General features: G+C 39.7%; 1 protein-coding gene across 2 annotated transcripts in view; it reads left to right on the top strand.

Annotated features, from left to right (window-relative positions):
* The window catches only part of Sap130 (Sin3A-associated protein 130), a 284,469-nt gene that overhangs the window by 22,196 nt on the left and 241,666 nt on the right, over nucleotides 1-20,607 (top strand). For both annotated transcript variants that reach the window (XM_067151303.2, XM_067151302.2), the window contains exon 2: nucleotides 18,416-18,556. In XM_067151303.2, the coding sequence (XP_067007404.2) occupies nucleotides 18,431-18,556 (126 nt within the window). In that variant the 5' untranslated portion in view covers nucleotides 18,416-18,430. The remainder of the gene's footprint in view (nucleotides 1-18,415; nucleotides 18,557-20,607) is intronic.

Below are 20,607 nucleotides of genomic sequence, written 5' to 3'. Positions count from 1 at the left end.
TCTTCCCTTCGACTTGGATCTCTTAGAAGTTCTCTCAGAAAGTCCCACGTACAATTTTCCCAAGGGCAAAATTGGACAGGGAATGAGATAACCTGTCTCCTTGTCTGAGACCTGTCACAATTTCAAAGCTTTCTGTGACTCTGTTTTCCATCTTTACCATGCCGCACGTTTCGCTCGGGCAGATCCTTACCAGGTTGATAAGTTTTTAGCCATCCCGAACTCTCTTAGGCATTTGGCCAAATTCTCATGGTGTATGCACTCGTAAGCCTTCTTGAAATCTAGAAATAGCACGTGCAGTTCTTTATCATATTCTCTCAGTTTTTCATTGAGATGTTGGAGAAGAAAGATGTGATCTACTGTCGACTGCCCTGGCCTATTACCAATTCTGCTAAGGATTGAATTCTATCCATGAGGTAGTTGGACAGGATCTTTTAGTAGCATTAAGCAGGGCAATTCCTCATTAGTTATCACATTTAAATTTGTCACCCTTCTTAGGATTGGACTGATCGGAGCCGTTTTCCATTCTGGGCCTGGGATGGCGTTTACCACTGTTTCTAGCTGTGCATTGAACTCTTCTTTTGCTTCAGTCGGGCTATCTTCCATGAGAGCATGGCAGTTCATGAAGTCACCCTGTTGTGCTTTGTGTTCACCATTAAGATATTCTCGGGTTGACAGATGCAAACTCTGAAACATTAGTTGCTAAGGTCTTGCTTATGCAAAAATCAGTACTTAATGTGCCTCCTTATTCACAGGTTCCATAAAAGCCAGTCAAGTTCTCAACATCAGTGCTATCCAAAAACTTCCATTGGATTTCTTGCAGTGCAACTAGATCTAATTTGTATTTCTTGATTTCTTTTACCACACTGGTTGCAGCTCCTGCCTTATGTAGACTCCTTATATTCATTGTTCCAAATCGTAAATCGTATACTCATTCTTTGCCATTGTCATCATTTAGTTTTAGTTTTATCATCAATATTCTATGACATACTAGTGTCTTTGAAAGTATGTTTAGAAGAATATGAAACCATCTTGGCCTAAGAGATTAAATAAATTAAACAAAGCAAATTATATTATCAAGACTACACACAACAAAAAAACTTATCGACTGGAGCAAAATTAAAACATTATAAGACAGTCACACTCCCAGAAATTACTTATGCTAGTGAAACCATTAAAAAAAAAAAAAAAAAAAAAACTAATACAGCTGAAATAGACAAAATATGTAAGACAGAAATAATAATTTGAAAGTGCATAAATAAACAATATCAAGTTAATGGAGAATAGCATCGAATAAAACAATTTATAAGGAAATTGAATCTGTATTGACCACGATTAGGGAAAAACATATACTGTATCATTCTTTATGCATCTTATCAGAACACCTGACACCGAAATTAGCAGAAGAAGAATTGAAAAATTATTGAATAGCAAGATCAAGATTACATGGATTATGAAAATTAAAGAATTACAGAATCTCTGTGGCTTAGGTGGCAGCGTGTTGGCCTCTTACCGCTGGGTTCCGTCGTTCAAATCCCGGCCACTCCATGTGAGATTTGTACTGGACAAAGCGGAGGCGGGACAGGTTTTTCTCCGGGTACTCCGGTTTTCCCTGTCATCTTTCATTTCAGCAACACACTCCACTATCATTTCACTTCATCTGTCAATCATTAATCATTGCTCCAGAGGAGTGCGACAGGCTTCGGCAGCTGGCATAATTCCTATTCTTGCCGATATATGGGGCTTCATTCATTCCATTCCTGACCCGGTCACTGACTGGAAAACAGGTTGTAGGTTTTCATTCATTAAAGAACTACAAATAACAAGAGATGATCTTAAAAACAAAACGGGCAAAATTAAGATACTTCAAGACACATACACCAGGCTACAGACCAAGGATAATAAAAGGTTTAATGAGAGAGCATTTTCAATTGAAGAAAGAAAGGCGGCTTCTCTCAGAATGAAGAAATATTGGACTTATAGGGAATCAAAAACTTTCCTGTGTGTAATTAACTAGAGTGGTTCTGATGTAGGCCATAAAATGTAACATAAATAAATATTTTTATTGTAATTATTAATGTTATTATACTGTATAGAGTATTAAATAAGTTACAGGATTGTGAATAACTAAAAAGACCTCAAGGGATGGACAGCAGGCAGTGGTATGCTTGTAAATGAGATGGTCAGTTTGTATCACCAACAGGAAAATTTTTCTCAAGTTTTAATTACTGTACTGATGGGGTGAAAGTAGCTCATGGGGATTACTGGAAGTACTCGGGTGTTAATAAAAGGAAAGATCTTCATTGGGGTGATCACATTAACAAGGCTGTAAATAAAGGTTACAGATTTCTTCCTACAGTTATGAGGGTACTTTGGGGTTCTAGTCTCTAGTCTCTGATAAGACTGCAATTAAGAAATGGTTCTGGTAAAAGGGACCCTCACCAGGATTGCTTTAAACAGGAATTTGAGAAGTTCCATAGGAAAGCAGCACAATTTCTTCAGGTTGATTTCTGTCAAAAGATTAGTGTTGCAAAAATGTTGCAAACTGGGCTGAGAAGACTTGGGAGTAAGGAGACAAGCTGCCTGAGTTAGCAGTATATTCCAAGCTGTCATTTTAAAGAAGGCATGGAATGACAGAAGATGGATAAGTTTAAGTGTAGCTTTTAAAGTAAGGAAATATTATACAGGGTGGCGCATGATATGTCACCTGATTTGTTTCATGAATAACACATTTGTTGTTGACAAGATTTGTAATTTATTGATGTAGAAGTAAAGAATACAGCTTGGAAATACAACCTAATGAATCACATGTTCAGTTTGACTGCCGTTTTGTTTTACAACTTCTTCAAGTTGCACACGTGCATTTGTGACGACTCTCCGACACAAATCTTCTGGAATGGCGCAGCATAACTCCACAACGATGGCCCTAAGTTGCACTGCATTTTTCGAGTTTTCTGTGGTACACCTTCTCTTTAAGGAACCACCAAAGGAAGAAGTCACGTGGGTTAATGTCCAGACTGTGAAGTGGCCAAATTCCTCCTCCTTCATAATGTTCTGGAAATCTGTGTGACTATCATAAGGCCAAGTCTTTTGTGTAGGAAATCAAGCACAATGTTGGCAGTATGGGGGCATGCTCCATCCTGCATTAACCGTTGTGTCTGCAATGGAAGACCTTTGGCCATGAGTTGAGGAAAGAACTGATTCGCAGCATGTCTAAATAGCGTTCACCGGTTACTGTAGCATCGCAGAAAAATGGACCGATGATTCCATGGCTTGACATCGCGACCCACACGCACACTTTCTTCCTGTAGGTGTCTTTCATGTGGATTATTCGTGGAGGTTAATGTGCCCAAAATCGAACGTTCTGTTTGTTCTCAACACTGTTCACGTAAAAATAAGCTTCGTCCGAAAACCATGTGTTGTGTAGCACTGCCTCTTGGTCTGCCTCGATTGCCCACCTTGCAAACTGTAGTCTCCGCTCCTTATCTCTCACAGTAAGCTTATGCGCCACAGTCATCTTGTATGGATACAAGCAAAGCTCGGATTGAATAATTCTTTGTACAGATCGGCGTGAAATTCCCAACTCGGCACTGGCTCTTCTTGTTTATTTACTCGCACTACAAGTCAAAGCCACTCGAACTCCTTCAATGTTTTGCGGCGAACGTACGGTACGTGTGTGTGGCCGCTTACACTACAAAACAGATCCAGTACCTGCAAATTTGTGATGTAATCCGCATATTGTCTGTGGGCTGGGAGCCCACTGTGTACTGAAATGAGCACGAAACCTTCTCTGTGTCAATGTAACACTGTTCGTCGGCACAGACAGTAACACAATCTTCGTCTTTTGTGCGACAGTCAACTGTCCTTTGTGTTCCATCGCAACAAACTGAAATGGCGGGCTTAGAACGGAAGCAATGAACTCGTACGACATCTGTAGTTTTTTCCATGAACTACACGAAGTGGAGCGCACAATTTGAAAGCTATTGCCCCAATAGTATACTTGTAGGATCAAAATTCAATCGGGTCACTTATCGTGCGCCACCTTGTATATGAAGATAAAGTTGCAATTCAAGACAACAAATTGGGCGAATATTAATTTATTGGAAGTGGAATTAGGGATTGGAATAATTTATCAAAGGAAAATGTTTGAAGTCATTTTTTTAACAACTATGTAAACAATTGATAAGCAGTCTTCCACTTGAATGACAGTCCTAAGTGTAGATCAATGAAAATTGAATGATTGAGCAAGTATTGCACTACAGCTTGTCAAGAATGTTTACATGTTTTACAGCATAAAAATATGGATCAGTGAAAGTACTTAGGTCTTAATGTAAGGAAAGATCTTCATTGGGTTGATCACATTAACAAGATCTCTTCATATGGTTGTTTAGGGGTTGTAGCAAGGATGTAAAGGAGAGGGCGTGTAAGTCTCTAATAAGACCCCAATTAGAGAATGATTCCAGTATAAGTGACCCTCACCAAAAATACTTGATTCATATAATTCAGTAAAATTATTTTGATCCTTTTCTTAATGTTCGAATCTAAGTTATTTAATATTTTCTGTGTGTATTGTTACCAAAAACATTCTTCTTTCCTTTGCAAAATTGTATGCTCCATTGCTTCAGTTACGCTAAAAGACTCTATATCGTCGCCATAAGATCCATCTGTGTCGGTGCGACGTAAAGCAACTAGCAAAAAAAAAAAAACACTCTGTGGTAGTTAAATCTGAAATTTCAAGGTATTTTTTGGTTTCCATTGCAGCATTACCAATGTAAGAGAAAAATACAAGGTTTGCTTCGAGCACCAGCAATTTACTTGGGTCCTAATCATTGAAATCTCTCTGTAAATCTTTTAGTGTTTCATTTATGCTATGAATATAGCTAGTTATGAACTTCCAGTTCTTCAGCAACCTATCAACAGCTGGTGTGGGTGATAGCCATTTAGTAAGCACATGCCATATAATTTCACAAAATATTCCAGTGATAACAAAATTGAAAATTGACTTCAATTCTTCCCTCCTGCTTACAGTATTGAAAAGTGTCCATAAACCTTCACAACTACAGATTCTACATCTAATATATCACAAGCATGTTTAGTACCATTATGGATTATGATTGACACAGTTTTCTTGAAATATTATGTCATCATCATACAAAAACTTCATCACAGATTTGGTTTTTCTATAACTAACACTCACTTCGTCTGTGCAGTGTCATGGAATATTAACATTTAAAGAGTGTGATTCAAGAAGTTTTTAATTGAAGTATCATCAGCTTGTTCCACAAAATCTAAAAATGTGTTTTTGATGGCAACAAAAAGGTCAAAATATCTGATTACCACAGTAAACTTTTTTCTGTTATAATTTGATGCATATGAAGCCATAGAAAAAAAAAGGTGCTACACTTTACTGGGTCAATAAGTGCCAACACATTTTTTGCAATAGACTCTAGCTTTGTTGTGCCACTGTGCATTTTTCTGGCTACCTTGAAATCCACGAATATGTTCTCACTCCATGCTACTATAACTGAAATTGTCATACTGTGTGATAAACTGCTACGAATTCACCTACTGCAATTTTATTGGGCTCACCACTTAGGCCAACAGTCTAATGTGGACAATGAAATGTCTGGAGATCTTAGATGTGTTCATTCCCTTTTTTGTTAGCGTGCCAGGCTGAGTGGCTCAGGCGGTTGAGGCACTGGCCTTCTGACCCCAACTTGGCAGGTTCAATCCTGGCTCAGTCTGGTGGTATTTGAAGGTGCTCAAATATGTCAGCCTTGTGTCGGTAGATTTACTGGCATGTAAAAGAACTCCTGTGGGACTTCTCCGAAAACTGTAAAAGCAGCTAGTGGGATAGTGGGACATAAGGCCAACGCCATAATTATTTATTGGTGTGCTGTACTCAGTCTGAATTGCCACCACGAACTATGCTGAACTTGCACTTACAAAATTAGCAGTGTGCTTTGAAATGGTTAATTATTATGGAATTAATCCACACACAACTTTCCACTTTCTGATAAACAAAAGTGTTTTTTGTGGACCATCCATGATCTGTGGACTCTTTCAACGTGTTGATATGAATCACAAATCCTGAAAATATAACTATATAACTGGAAAATATCGCCATATCGCTTCGTGTCGTTGAAATCAAGTTGTCTGTATTACACTGCAGTATTGATTATGCCACAGACTTAAATGTGCCAATTTGTTTTTTGGTGTCAGTAAAATACGTAAGATGAGTTCCCAGGTAAAATCGCAGAGGGAGACGGGTTACAGCTTAAAAATTTAGAAGAATACTGGAGTTGCGTCAGAATTGGTCATGGCCATTCAGAATGGTTTGAGACAACTCAGAAAGGGAAGTGCCCCTTCACCTCTGCTGTTTGTGGCAGTCGTGGTGGTCCTAATAAAAGCCTTTAAGAAAGAACTAAATGGAGAGTTAAATGTCTTGGGGTTTGCTGATGATGTTGCTATTTGGGGTGAGGAAACAGAAAAGGAGGTACAGGATTGGTTCAACAATTTGGTAGTAAAGTTCAGTGATTTTAATATGAAAGTGAGCAAAACAAAATCCATTGCCATGAAAATGAGTAGAAATAATACTGGTTGCCAAGTACAACTTGATAGACAATACATTACAACAGTACAAGAATTCAAGTACCTTGAACGTGGGCAGGAAGTAATGGGTTAACAATCTATAACCTCATTTAAGTCTCCTGATCTGAGACAAGAAGGTACCCCTGCAAATCAAGATGTCCTTGTATAAATCATATCTTATTCCTATACGTATGGCCTAGAAACCTGTACGTTGCGGGCCAGAAGCCTTAATAAAAGTGCAGGCCTCTGAAAGGAAATTTCTTAGGAGTACCATGCAGAAAACTCAGCATGATCATGTGAAAACTGAGGATATCAGATCAACTTTGGGAGTGCATCCTCTGGAGGAAAGACTAAGATCTGCAAGATTTAAATGATTTGGGCACGTGAAGACAATGTCAGGCACTCAGACACCACATGCATACATGGAACAGACAGTCAGCAGAAGGGGACCTGTTAGACAACCAAGGAAATTATGGCTGAACCAACTTAAGATAGACGTTGAGAGTAGAGGAGGGGAATGGAGAGTGATGATGGGAGAGAGTGACCTACATGGAGAGACAACGCTGGCGAGAGCTTGTGCAACTCCGCCCTACCCGGCATGCTTAAGGGTTACATGATAGTGGTGAGATGATTGCAATTCCCATATAATAGGGAGAGTTGGAAATCCTACCCTGCAGATATCTATAATTGTTAGATACGTAGTCTGTCTACCAGGGTCACCGATACCCTTATATGAAATTTAGTACGAGGATTGGGGCAAAAATCATTGTAATCATTTTCTTTCTTGCAGATATCAGCCTGGTTGGAAAATGAGACACATGCAGATGAAAGGATGAGGTGGGAACTACATATGCAGACATTGAAGAACATACGAACATTATTCCTCACATATTTATTACCGTAGTGTTACTGTTTTCATTGTGCAAAATAATTACATCCAAGCACACCTCCTATATTACAGCACAACACACATAGAGTTAACATAACAAAACTGATTCTAAAGGCCCTCAAAGTAGTCCCATGCAACATTCACCACGTTTTTGTCAGCTTTGATTATAGCATCATCTGCAGTTATTTTACACAATCTGCCGTAATACTGTGTAAAGCCAGTTATTTTATTACATAAACTTTTAAAAGTACTTTTATGTAAGAACTAGCTGTACCCACACATACTGATGGGTTATTCAGAATGAAGGTACAGTTACAATAAGTGGAAATCTATATATATAAAATAAGAGTTTTGTCTGTACATTGCTCAGAATTTGAAAATAATGGTATTTCTGTATCGGTCATGTCCATAGTAACATGAAAATGCACTTTTTACTTTTCCGTAATATCTGTCTGTCTGTCTGTCTGTCTGTATGTATGTACACGCATCACGAGAAAACGGTTGAAGAGAATTTAATGAAAATCGGTATGTGAAGTCGGGGGATGAGCCTCTACAATCTAGGCTATAAATCATTTTGCTCACGCTGAGTGAAATGGTAGTTTAGGGGAAGGCCTAAATTGAATTCTCAACTATTTATCTTATTAGTGGTCTAATGAAAATCGGTATGTGAAGTCCGGGGATGAGCCTCTGCAATCTAGGCTATAAATCATTTTACTCACACTGAGTGAAATGGTAGTTTAGGGGAAGGCCTAAAATTGAATTATCAACTATTTATGTTATTAGTGGTCGTATTTTAAAGAAAATGGGTATGCAAAGTTGGGGAATAAGTTGCTACAATCTAGGCTATCAATAATTGTATTCACGCTGAGAAAAATGGTAGTTTAGGGGAAGGCGTAAAATTCAATTATCAAATATTGTTGTTATTCGTAGTCCTATCTTGATGAAAATCGGTATGCAAAGTCAGGAAATAAGTCACTATAGTCTAAGCTGTAAATTATTTTATTCACGCTGAGTGAAATGGTAGTTTAGGGGAAGGCCTAAAATGTAATTCTCAAATATTTCTTATTAGAGGTTTAATCGATGAATGCTACATAACTAAGGTTATATAGTATTAAATTTCCTATTATTCATGTCTTATACATTGTTACCGTACTGGCTATGATCACAAAGATATTCATGAATTTGGATTTTTGTTACTAAGTACATGTCAGCGCCGAGTAACGAGAAAATGGGTAAACAGTATTTAATGAAAATCGGTATGTAAAGTCGGTGAATAAGAAACTACAGTTTATGGTATAAAATATTTTACAAATCACAGAGTCGAAAGAAAACTAAATGTGAAGGCCTACAATATAGAAAGCTCATAACATTGATCAACAATAACATTACATTGACCATTGTTTGTCGTGATGTGCTTTGTGTCTTCTGTTGCCCTTCATCTCCGATAGATAGGATTACTGTTGCGTACAGAGTATTTTTATTTGATTTACGTTGCACCGACATAGATAGGTTTTATGGCGACGATGGGATAGGAAAGGGCTAGGAGTGCCTTAGGCCTTAATTAAGGTACAGGCCCAGCATTTGACTGGTGTGAAAGTAGGAAACCACGGAATACCATCTTTAGCGCTGCCAACAATGGGGTTCGAATCCATTATCTCTCGGATGCAAGCTCACTGCTGCGCACCACTAACCACACGATCAACTTGCCCAGTCGTACAGTGTGTAACAGCCTGTCTGAATATTGATGGGAAGTAGCTGGGGAGTTAGATAACTTTCTTCTTTAGCATGCCATTCCCCTGGTTTATAAATTTTCTGATACTACTGGTGCGTAACACACTGGATCATCATAGCATTCGGGCTATTCAATCCCTACTCTGAGGCACTGATTGGAATGAACAGTGTGCATATTTAGCGGAATAATGACAGATGAGTGTTCATGGCAATCTGCGGCCTGGTCATCCCAGCTCTGGAACTTTGGACTATTAGATTGGCACCGCAATCTAACCGCAGCACTGTTCGTTAAAAGTGATAAAACGCGTGGCTTTCCATTTGATTGAGTATTTTATATGATAGCATTGCTTTTAATCGCTACATTCATACTTACGTTTTTGTAATGACCTATGTTGATTTCAGGTTAGGAAAACCACAAAGTCAGTCTTTCTGAGAATCCCGTAGCGAAGCACGGGTACATCAACTAGTATTTTTTTTAAAAGAATGTTTTGTGTTGCCTACTGTAAGAGACTAAAGGTAACTTGGTCTCCACCCATAATTCTTTGCACTTCACAGCTCAAACCAATGTAACATAGGATATTGATATACACAAAGGATACGTCACTTCATTGTTGACATTGAATTTCAGGCGCTTATTCGTGAGGCCAAGTCTATATTAGAGATACTTGAAGTCAGTCATTTAATCTAATGCTTCTTTATTGACCACATTTGTCATTCTGTTACCGTAAGCACAGGCAAAGAGTGATTTACTGGTACAAACATAGGAGTATGCGACGTACAGTACAGTTAGCCAGGTGATAAGCAGCTCAACCTCAGGTTATGTACTACAACTCTGAGTCTGACCCTGTGACTTGTTGATATTCATCGCCAAGTACAGACTGACCAGTAAATGCAAACGGAAACTGGTATGCAATCTACACTGTCTTATGTGTGGAAGTGTGTGCTGCTGGTATTGAATGTAGGGATAGGATAGGTGGTTAGGAATCATAATGTGGTAGTTTCATTTCCACGTTGATATTATACACAATTATAATGAAAAGGAGGCTTCCACCTAATCAATACTTTATTTTACCTTATTTAGTCTACAGGCCCGGTTTCGACCTCTCTTAGGCCATCTTCAGCTGGTCACACAATCTGATATTAAATACCATGCAATTATAAAACAATACTAAATTTAACAAGGAATGTCACATGACAATAACACTGTCAAATTTGTAGTTTCTCATGATTAGGGGCAATCGTCGAATTTGAAACCTGAATTTGATATTTAAATTCACTATCTTCTCATGAATAACATATGTAAGAAGATATATACATACATACATATATATATATGTATGTATGTAGAAAATGGAGTGTTCTTGGATTTGAAAAGTTTGTTACAGTTCTTGGTTCACTCTAAAACTTGGCTTGGAGTTGATAAACATGTGTGTCACCGAGCTCGATAGCTGCAGTCACTTTATTGCGGCCAGTATCCAGTATTCGGGAGATAGTGGGTTCGAATCCACTCGGCAGCCCTGAAGAAGTTTTTCTGTGGTTTCCCATTTTCATCCCAGGCAAATGCTGGGGCTGTACCTTAATTAAGGTCAAAGCCGCTTCCTTCGCACTCCTAGCCCTTTCCTGTCCATCGTCGCCGTAAGATCTATCTGTGTCGGTGCGATGTAAAGCAACTTACAAAAAAAAGAAGATAAACGTGTGAATACATAGATGAGCTTATATAATGTTCACATATCGTTAGTCATATGGGACGGACTTGTGGCTTACACTTCCATATTTCTTATGCCATTTAGTTACATACTTATAGTAAAATTGTATTGTCTAATGTTAGCTTAACTACGATTAAAAGACAAAATTGGATCTGTTCATGAAATCTTGATAAAATGGACATTGGTGTAACACTTAGTCTTCTTCTTTAGCGTTTGTCCCGCCTGGTGGCAGGGTCCTCTGTGTGGATTCGTTGTCTCCATTTAATTCGTCACGGGTCATGTCAGGATGTAGTCTTGCAGCTTTCAGATCGTTGTGCACTGTATCGTTCCATCGCTGTCTTGGTCGTCCCTTGGGCCTCTTTCCAGCGACTTCCAGTGTATACGCTGACTTTGCCAGTGTATTGTCTTCTGCATGCAACACATGTCCAAACCAGCACAGGCGGTTTTGCTGCATTTTGTTCTGGATCGGTGCAACGCCAAAGCGTTTCCTAATATTGTCGTTTGAAATATGATCCAGTCTTGTGATGCCAGCTGTCCACCTAAGCATCTTTGTCTCCATGACGCTTAGTCGACGTTCTATCTCCTTCGTAGCAGGCCAACACTCACACTTAGTGATACATATAAAGTTAAAACATACGTTGAAATTCAATGACCTGCATTGTGGATATAAAAACCTCACTATTTTACATATAATGCTTAAAATGTCAAGTGCAATGTTCTTAAATATGGATTTGTGTCATAGCATACATGCGAAAAACATTAAAACACATGTCAATGCTGGAAAGCATTATATGAGATTGTGATAACTCAGTTGAGATTTAAGTGGAAATTATAGTGTAGATCTTGAAGTGTGCACTCTATGATACCCGTGCTATTTATATTCATAGAAGTATCCTAACATGTCCTATTTTAAGATACACTATGTGGCATTTGATTGGTGTGGAGGCGCTCTCTTCACAGTTGTGTATTTGGATATGACAATTCTCTGTGAAAGGTAAAAAGAAAGTGGAGGGTACACTATGCCACTCAAGCCATGGAGGTGGCATCATCGATTAGTGCTGGGAATTCACCTCCCAGCCCGTCTAAACAAGAAAAGAAGGCAGGGAGGAGGGACACTCATACCAGCCGCAGTCCTTCTTCAAAAGGGGTATCATGCCCTCCATCTGAAGGGTATGCATCAGCGCCAGCAGGTCCATCTGCTCCTAAACCTGTGTGCTTCCCTCGTGTGAGGAAACCCCGCTCCTGAAAAACGGCAAGAAAGCTCAAGGTGTACATCACCTTGTTCGGTGATAAGGTGATGCTTGTAAAGCCTCTATCTCCATCTTCGGATGGAGATGTTAGTGTATGTTAGTAAGCATCTCGCTGCTTAAAACCGAATACTATTTTAGTAGTCCATGCCATGGCACTGTTACAGTTGAATTGTAACGGTTATGACATGCATCTTACTGAGCTGTGCCAGCTAATTAGTCAGTTCACGGCGAGTCTGTATTCAAGAAACTAATCTCAGACCAGGTCATCATACGGTCCTGAGAAATTTTAGACTATTCTTTACGAAATGGGATTATGCCAATGGAGCTTCGGGGCGTTGGTATTTTCACTCGTTCCGACATTTCTAGTGAAGTCCTTGCACTAAGAACCAAGCTGAAGGCAATAGCGGTATGTGTTTTGTTGCCTGTCCTTAACTACAGTTTGCAGTGTTTCTTTCCCACCAGGCCATTGTCCGACTCGGCTGAATGGTCAGCGTACTGGCCTTCGGTTCAGAGGGTCCCGGGTTCGATTCCCGGCCGGGTCGGAGATTTTAACCTTCATTGGTTAATTCCAATGGCCCATGTGCTGGGTGTTTGTGCTGTCCCCAACATCCCTGCAACTAACACACCACACATAACACTATCCTCCACCACAATAACACGCAGTTACTTACCCATGGCAGATGCCGCCCACCCTCATCGGAGGGTCTGCCTTACAAGGGCTGCACTCGGCTAGAAATAGCCACACGATATTAAAAAAACCACGCAGTTCCCCATAATATCAATGATATAATTTATCTTACAGGCAGCTCCCACCTCTTTTCCTTTTATTGGGTGATTTTAATGCCCATCATCCATTCTGAGCCTCTGACATGCCTTGCATCAGAGGAAGGGAGTTGAAAAATTAATAGGAGAGCTGGATTTTTGCATTTTGAATACAGGGGAACCAACATATTTCAGCGTGGCGCGCGTACGTTCTCCCGCACTGATGTGCAGCTATCTGGTTGTTTCCCTACTTCAGTGGGATGTACACGATGACAGTGACTATTTCCCCATTATTCTTACTTTGTTGAAAGTGAAAACCATCGAGGCTCCTCCATAAAAGAACGACATCACACTCATAAACGCTATTGTAGGCAGCCTACTGTGGCCAGCTTGGTAACATTTTAAAAACTTTGTGCTAGGGCATGAGTTCTTATTCGATAGAGTAAGAAAGCTTCATCTCAAGTGTGGACTAAACTTAGATGCATTTCAGGTGTACAAGGGTCATTCTCAGTACCGGTAGTTTCCATTGCAGATAGTATGGGCACTGATCTGCCCACGGTTGCTGACCATCTAGCAAGTTATTTCACAGATGCGTGTGGTTCCAGGAATTACCATCCTGATTTCCTGGCTCTGAAGTAGGAGGCAGAACATCGTCATCTTAGTTTTGCTACTCTAGCTTCAGAAGACTATAACATGCCATTACGAAGTGGGAACTCCTCAGTGTCTTGGTGCTTTGCAAGGACTCGGCTCCCAGACCAGATAATGTCCATAACGAGATGTTGAAACACCTCAGCGAGGATAGCACCTTATATCTTCTTTGGGTGTTCAACCGAATGTGGATAGAGGATGAGTTTCCATCACAGTGGTGAGAGGGAATAGTAAGTCCTCTCCTCAGGCCTGACAAGATCCCAAGTATGCAAGAAGTTACAGACCTATTCGTCTCACTAATTGTCTGTGTAAACTATTTGAGAGGATGGTGAATCACAGACTGTGTGTTGTTTGGAGAAAAGAGATTTTTTTTTGTCCGAGTACCAATGTGATTTACGAGGTGCCCGCTGTACTACTAACCACTTATGTACGCCTGGAGAGTTCTATCCAGGAAGCATTTCTTCGAAAACAGCACTTAGTGGTTTTTTTCAACTTAGAAAAGGGCTATAACACCACATGGCGATATGACATTTCGGTCATGCATTAATGGAATTTCCGAGGTAACTTACCGATTTTTATTGCGCATTTTTTGTCGCTCCGTCTATTCCATGTCCAAGTAGGAAGCGCATATTCTCAGTATCATGTTTGGGAAAGTGGAGTCCCACAGGGATTGGTTCTCAGGCTCCCACTGTTCGTGATTGCCATAAACTGTATTGTCGCTGTATGTAGACTACTTTGCTCTGCATTATAGCTCACAAAGTATGGCAGTCGCAGAGCTACAATTATAGCAAGCTCTTAGGAGAGTGGAACAGTGAACCTTAAAACATGGCGTTCAGTTTTCAACTGCAAAGACCTCTGTTGTTCATTTTTGCCGGAAGCGCACTCTTCATTCCCATCCTGAGCTTTAGTTATCTTTCTACTGATTTCTTGGGCTTCTTTTCGATACTAAATTATAGTGGGAGCCACACGTGCATCAGTTAAAAGCCAAATGCACTAAGAAACTGAATATTGCTAAGTTTCTTAGCGGGTCCTGTTTGGGGAGGGGGAGGGGATATCGCTCTGTGCTCCTACTATTTTATAGGGCACATATTTTATCCAGGTTAGACTATGGTAGTGCAGCATATGCATCAGGGAGGCAAAGCGTCCTTGTGAAACTGAATACCATCCACCACAGCGGAGTTAGGTTGGCAATGGGAGCATTCCGTACAAGCCCCATTGCTAGCCTGCTCCTTGCATCTGTTGTGCCAATGAATACTATTGTCCTATGCTGCAAATTTGCGACAGATGCCACTTCAACCAAGCTATCCCGGCGTATTCCACAATGGAAATCGTCGATTGTATGCTGCTTACCCACGAGCTACACAGCCGGTTGATATACAGTACGCTTGGATAGCAGTCACATGTACCTTCATTTCGTTGTCTGTTCAGATGACCAAGTTAGATACCTCCGTGGTTAATACGACGACCTGAAATAATCCTGGATCTGCACACCGGCTCAAAAGTGAAGGCTCTTCCTGTCCGTTGTTACCTGGTATCCGAATTCTGTAGTTTTCACGGATGGTTCAAGTGTAGAAGCGAAAGTAGACTGTTCGTTCATTGTCGAAAATAACAGGTTTCTATTTCCTGAACTGGAAACCTGTAGTGTGTACACAGCAGAGTTCTATGCTATCCTTGAAGCTCTGCAGTACGCGCTGTCCAATGAACGCTGGCTTTTTCTGGTGTGTACCATCTTGAGCTCATTACAGTCTGTTGGTGTATGTTTCTCTCAGCACCCTCTAGTGCAGGAGATCCAGGACCTGCCTTCCGGGTGTGCAGTGCTAGCACCGAAATCATGTTCTTGTGGCTCTCAAGCCACATAGGTGACGCGGGAAATGAGTTAGCAGATAGGGCTGACAAGGAGGCGGTCACATTGCGTTAGAAGATTCCAGCCAGTGTAATATTTGTTCTCAGCTGAGACATTCCGTTATGTCCCATTGGGAGAGTGGCAGGCTACTCCTCTTCCAAATGAGTCGAGAACAATAAAAGGAACTACGAACTACTTCGCTTTAGGTTTCTCGGAGAGAAGCAGTGGTATTATGTCGTTCTCGGATCGGTCACAATATAGCAACACATTCATACTTATTGAATTGAGAAAGCTCCCCCCAGTGTGCACTTGCAGCAGTCATCTTACTGTGGTACACATCTTGGATCTGGAGCTGGCCGATCTGCACTGTAGGCCTATTCTAAAACTTCCAAGTACCATCTCCCTCATCCAGTGAGATGACGGACAGTCAGCAGATCTTGTCATCCGTTTTATGAAGGATAGTGACCTGTTTTATCGTGTATAAAAGTGTATTTTCTATTTGCTTTTAATTTTTATTTTATTAAGTAGTTTTATTCTATTGACTCTTTTTTAGTTAGTTTTTGTGTATTTTAATGTGTTATTTTAACTTTTAATTGGAATGATATATTACTTCTGATAGGCTGAGTGGCTCAGGCGGTTAAGACGTTGGGCTTCTGACTCCAGTGTGGCAGGTTCGATCCTGGCTCAGGCCGGTGGTATTTGAAGGTGCTCAAATACGTCAGCCTCATGTTGGTAGATTTACTGGCACGTAAAAGAACTCTTGCAGAACAAAATTCTGGCACCTCGGTGTCTCCAAAAACTGTAAAAGTAATTAGTGGGACATAAAGCAAAATACCATTATAATAATATTACTCCAAGGGCAATGCTTTATCCTGTTTCAATCTATTTTTCATATCATTTTACAAGGGAATAAGGCATTGCATATTAGATCCAATGAATATTTTAAATTCATATTCATTCATCAAGTCCGCCTGGTGGCCATGATCATTAAGGCTTTGAAGTTAAGCGGTCTGACACCAAGGTTAGCCGGTTCGAGTCCCGTTGGTTGAAAAAATTTCACCATCAGAATATTGGCCGGCAGGGTAGGGGAGGTGGTGGTGTACAATTTCTAATCATTAGATTGCGAGCCAAAAGCCTGGATTAAATTCCAAACTTCTCCGCAGTGCTCATATGGAGTAAGGGCATATGACACTATTGATGGTGATTCGTCCGTTGGATGGAGGCGTTAAGCCTTGAGCAGACCCATTGGTGCTATTCAACAGGAGTAGGCTATGTGCCATCACCAGGTTTCACCCTCTCCATTTCTTGTTGCTTGTTGTTTTAACGGGCCTAACATCGAAGGTCATCGGCCCTCTCTCCATTTCTACTATCATATATCACATCATTCATTTCATCTCATTAACTCCTCTGATGAGGTTGACGTCAGGAAGGGCATCAGGTCACAAAAACCCGCCACGACAGATACATCTCACCTCACCTCATACCCGACCCCATAGAGAAACGGGACAAGGGTTGTACAAACAAAGGATTAATTCATCATCATTTTTTAAAATTCTAGTCAGTGGATAAATTTTAAAATTGTAATTATAATTACATTTTGTTTCATCTCATACCATTAGGGGTCAGTGACCTAGATGTTAGGCCCTTTAAACAACAACAATCATCATAACAGTACAGTGAATAAAGGCCTTAACCAAAGAAGAATGAAAAATGCTCAATAGTTTCCCAGTTATAACAAATCAGCGTTACGTGCACCCATTGCTGGCCTATATCCGCTAGAACTTTGACTGTGAATCATTCTATTAAAGTCTCCTAGTTTTGTATTTATTTGAAATCAGCACTACATGCACTCACTGCTGGGCTATGTCTGTGTGAAACATTCCGTAATAATTTCTCCTTTATTATTATTTCTCCTGTGGAAGAAGTGTGCAATGAGAAAAAATGTTTTAGAAATAGATTTCCATTAAGTTTGATGTGGGTTATTTTTAGGGGAGTATAATACTATTTCGGTCTTCCTATAAATCTCCCATGGATAGAAGGATTCTAACTATGAAGTTTGGATTAAATATATCCATTAGTTTTACAGTTATAAGAACTTAGACACCAAAGCTAAAAAATATATAGATGGCCATTGTTACATTTGAAACAGATAACTGTAAGAAAATTTTACCAAAATAATCAATGTACAGATGCACAATTATTACAATTGTATTTATATAGATTGTCTTCAGCGTCTTTTTATCCTTGATACTGGTACTTTAATGGTTGTACTTGAGCCAAAAGATTGAGGTCTATTCCATGTACATCACTGTTGCCACTCTTTTGTTCAGTCATCTCTCCATAAATGGCTTGCATAGTGTTTGTGATGGGTCTTTTAGAAACTTTGTATCGTACTTGATAGGACTGAGCTAACCAAGCAGACCCCAGAAGTTGAATATTAAAAGCCGTAAAAATTAGTTTCAACCCTTGCACAGCAGGGTCAGTGTGACGCTGTTGAGAATAGAACATTGTATGGTTGTGCTTTTAAGTGCAATATGTCACTGCAAGTGTCTGCTTTTACACCTGACTCTATACTCTAATTTACATCAAGGTCATATGAATCTCCCCATACAACTGTGCATGCACAACTTACAGCATGTTGTAGGATCACACTGACCCAGATGTGCTGGGGGACGGTTGATAAACCCCTTTTCAAGGCAAGGTTCCAGAATAGTATTATCTTTTTAGACCAATTGCATTTGAAGGAACATTAAACATACAGTAATATAATATTTCTTGTTTAAAAAAGACCTTTTAAGAAAAACTATTCCCTAAAGCAAATCATATCAGCCTAAGACTGTTATAATATCTGTTTCTATCAGTGTTGCATTTATGGGTAGTATCAAAACTATAGGTCTCACATCCTGGAATGATTAGATGTTAATTTAATAGTAGTGTTCATCTATTAGAATTGGTGTGATATTAGATTTAAATTTTCATTCTGTATACTTACTTGCAGGTGACAGGGAACAGAATGAGTTTATTGGGCGTCCCTTCAGGAGGAAGTAATTGTGATTCATCTCAAGAACGGCAACCAGTAGACTTGGCGATCAAATTTTCCACAATGAAGCAGAGTGAAGCTGGAAGACTTGGTTCCTCTGTAAGTTCTCGCTTGACTTAAAATTTATTTTAATATTTTAGCTAACATAGGACTACTTTTGTCAGGTTTATGGAGGTTTTTCTTCTTTTGTCAGTCCAAAACGTATTTTCTTTCTGCTTCTGGAATCACTCTTCCTATCCTCTGATTGTTGATTTTAGTCTGTAGTCTAGTGTGTTTATCTTTCAATATCTTGAGTGTATTTATTTTGTATTTTAAATCATCATCTTCTTGTTTTATGACTGCATAGGATCACTTTAGTCACTCCATCATTCAGGTCTCTTTGAAGGGATTGTTCAGGCTTTGCAGTCATCCCAGTACTTCTTCATATGCTCCGATCTTCTTGCCCTTCCCTTGGTTGAAAATGTACGTGTTGGTTTGTTTCGCGTAATGGTAAAGTGGAGGTTTGTATTCTTGAGTTTTGTATTCAATTTTATTTTATTTGTGGTGTCTTTTGTTGCAAGGTCTATTTTCCTTCAGATCCACTTTTACTTCTCTGATCCATTTATATTCTGTTGTGGTATTTTTTGAGATGTGATTGTGTTGTACTAGTTGTTTCAGAAGTCTTTAATCCTGCATCCTCTTGATATGCCCAAATAATCCCAGTCTCCTCTTACCCGTAGTATCTGTAATGGGTTCTAGCACTTTGTACATGACTTCGTTAGGTATTATCTGCCACTCACCATGTTTCTGGGTATTTTTTGTTGATGCAGGTTCTTCCAATCCTCCTTTCAGTTTTCTGAAGTCTGTCAGTCTTTGATTATTTATTCAGGTGAAAAAGTGTTTCTGCTGCATATGTAGCTTCCAGTTTTATAATTGTGTTGTAGTGTTTTATTTTTGCATTTATTGATAGACAATGGTTCATGGTGAGGGTTACTGTAGTTACGTCCTAGTTCATGAACCATGGACAATGGATGAGTGGCCGAGTAAGTGGTCCTGAGAGTCGGGATACCAGTTGCTATGGAATGGGAGTGGGCATCTCGCACATATTCTGAGCCATGGCCCTCCTTGTGCTCAGGCGGCTAGGACTATACAAACCACCTGTGGTCCATAACCTGTTAGAGAAGAGATCCTTACTTGGACTGTGTAAGTTGGGTACCATACTGCTTCATGAATTTACCAAGCTCAGTACATTTTAAGCAAGCCTCAGACCTATGGGAGTAACGGAGTCCCACTCCCATTTGACAGGTGAGGGACTCTTTGGAAACAACTTGGCAAACGAACACATAGCTTGGAATGGACCAACTGGTGATGACGAATGTACGAATTTGGAAAAAACACTGAAACGAAATAACAATATAGAAAGGACAGGGAAAAGAACTATCTATTTATATCCTTAATGACTAACAGCCAAGTATTACTTATTGATAGCCAGAGTCCCTTTTGAAATTGTTAAGATTTTTACGTATTTCTATAGCTTCCCATATAATCTTAGACACTTTAGTGTTAATTGTTTGTAAGAGCTCAAACATCTTGGAACACATCATCATAACCCGCTGATAGAGCATGCTCAGTTTTTGCTGACTTGTCTGGCTGGTTTGGTTGAGACGGATATTTCTTTGGTGTTTCTTGATGCGAGTCCCAATAGACTGGTATGTTTGGCCTATGTATACTTTGCTGCAAGTACAGGGAATTTTGTACACCCCAAGGTGAAATAGTGGGGACAGTTTGTCCTTGGTCTCCGAAGACCTTAAAAAGTAGTTAGTGGGACGTAAAGCAAATAACATTATTATTATTACTTTGTCCTTGCTTTTATCTAACTATGTTTAGTTTTAGTGATGATGCCAAACACTGTTTTTATATTGTGCTTGCAAAGGACCTTGGCAATTCTGTCTGTGGTGATATGAATGTAAGGCAGGTAGGCAGTTCCCTTCAGTTTTTCTTTCTGTGAGCTTTGATTAGTTGTCCCTTTGGGATGCAGGGCTTGATGAATCTGTACATCGTTGTAACCATTATCCTTAAACATGACTTTGAGTGTGTCCATCTTCTCCTGGATATTTGAGGCTCGCAAATTTGTGTTGCTCTCATGGTGAGTTCACAGCAATTATAATAAG

Source organism: Anabrus simplex, chromosome 7 (genome assembly GCF_040414725.1).
Source record: "Anabrus simplex isolate iqAnaSimp1 chromosome 7, ASM4041472v1, whole genome shotgun sequence".
Taxonomy (NCBI): Eukaryota; Metazoa; Arthropoda; class Insecta; order Orthoptera; family Tettigoniidae; genus Anabrus; species Anabrus simplex.
This window is presented reverse-complemented; position numbering and strand designations above follow the sequence as displayed.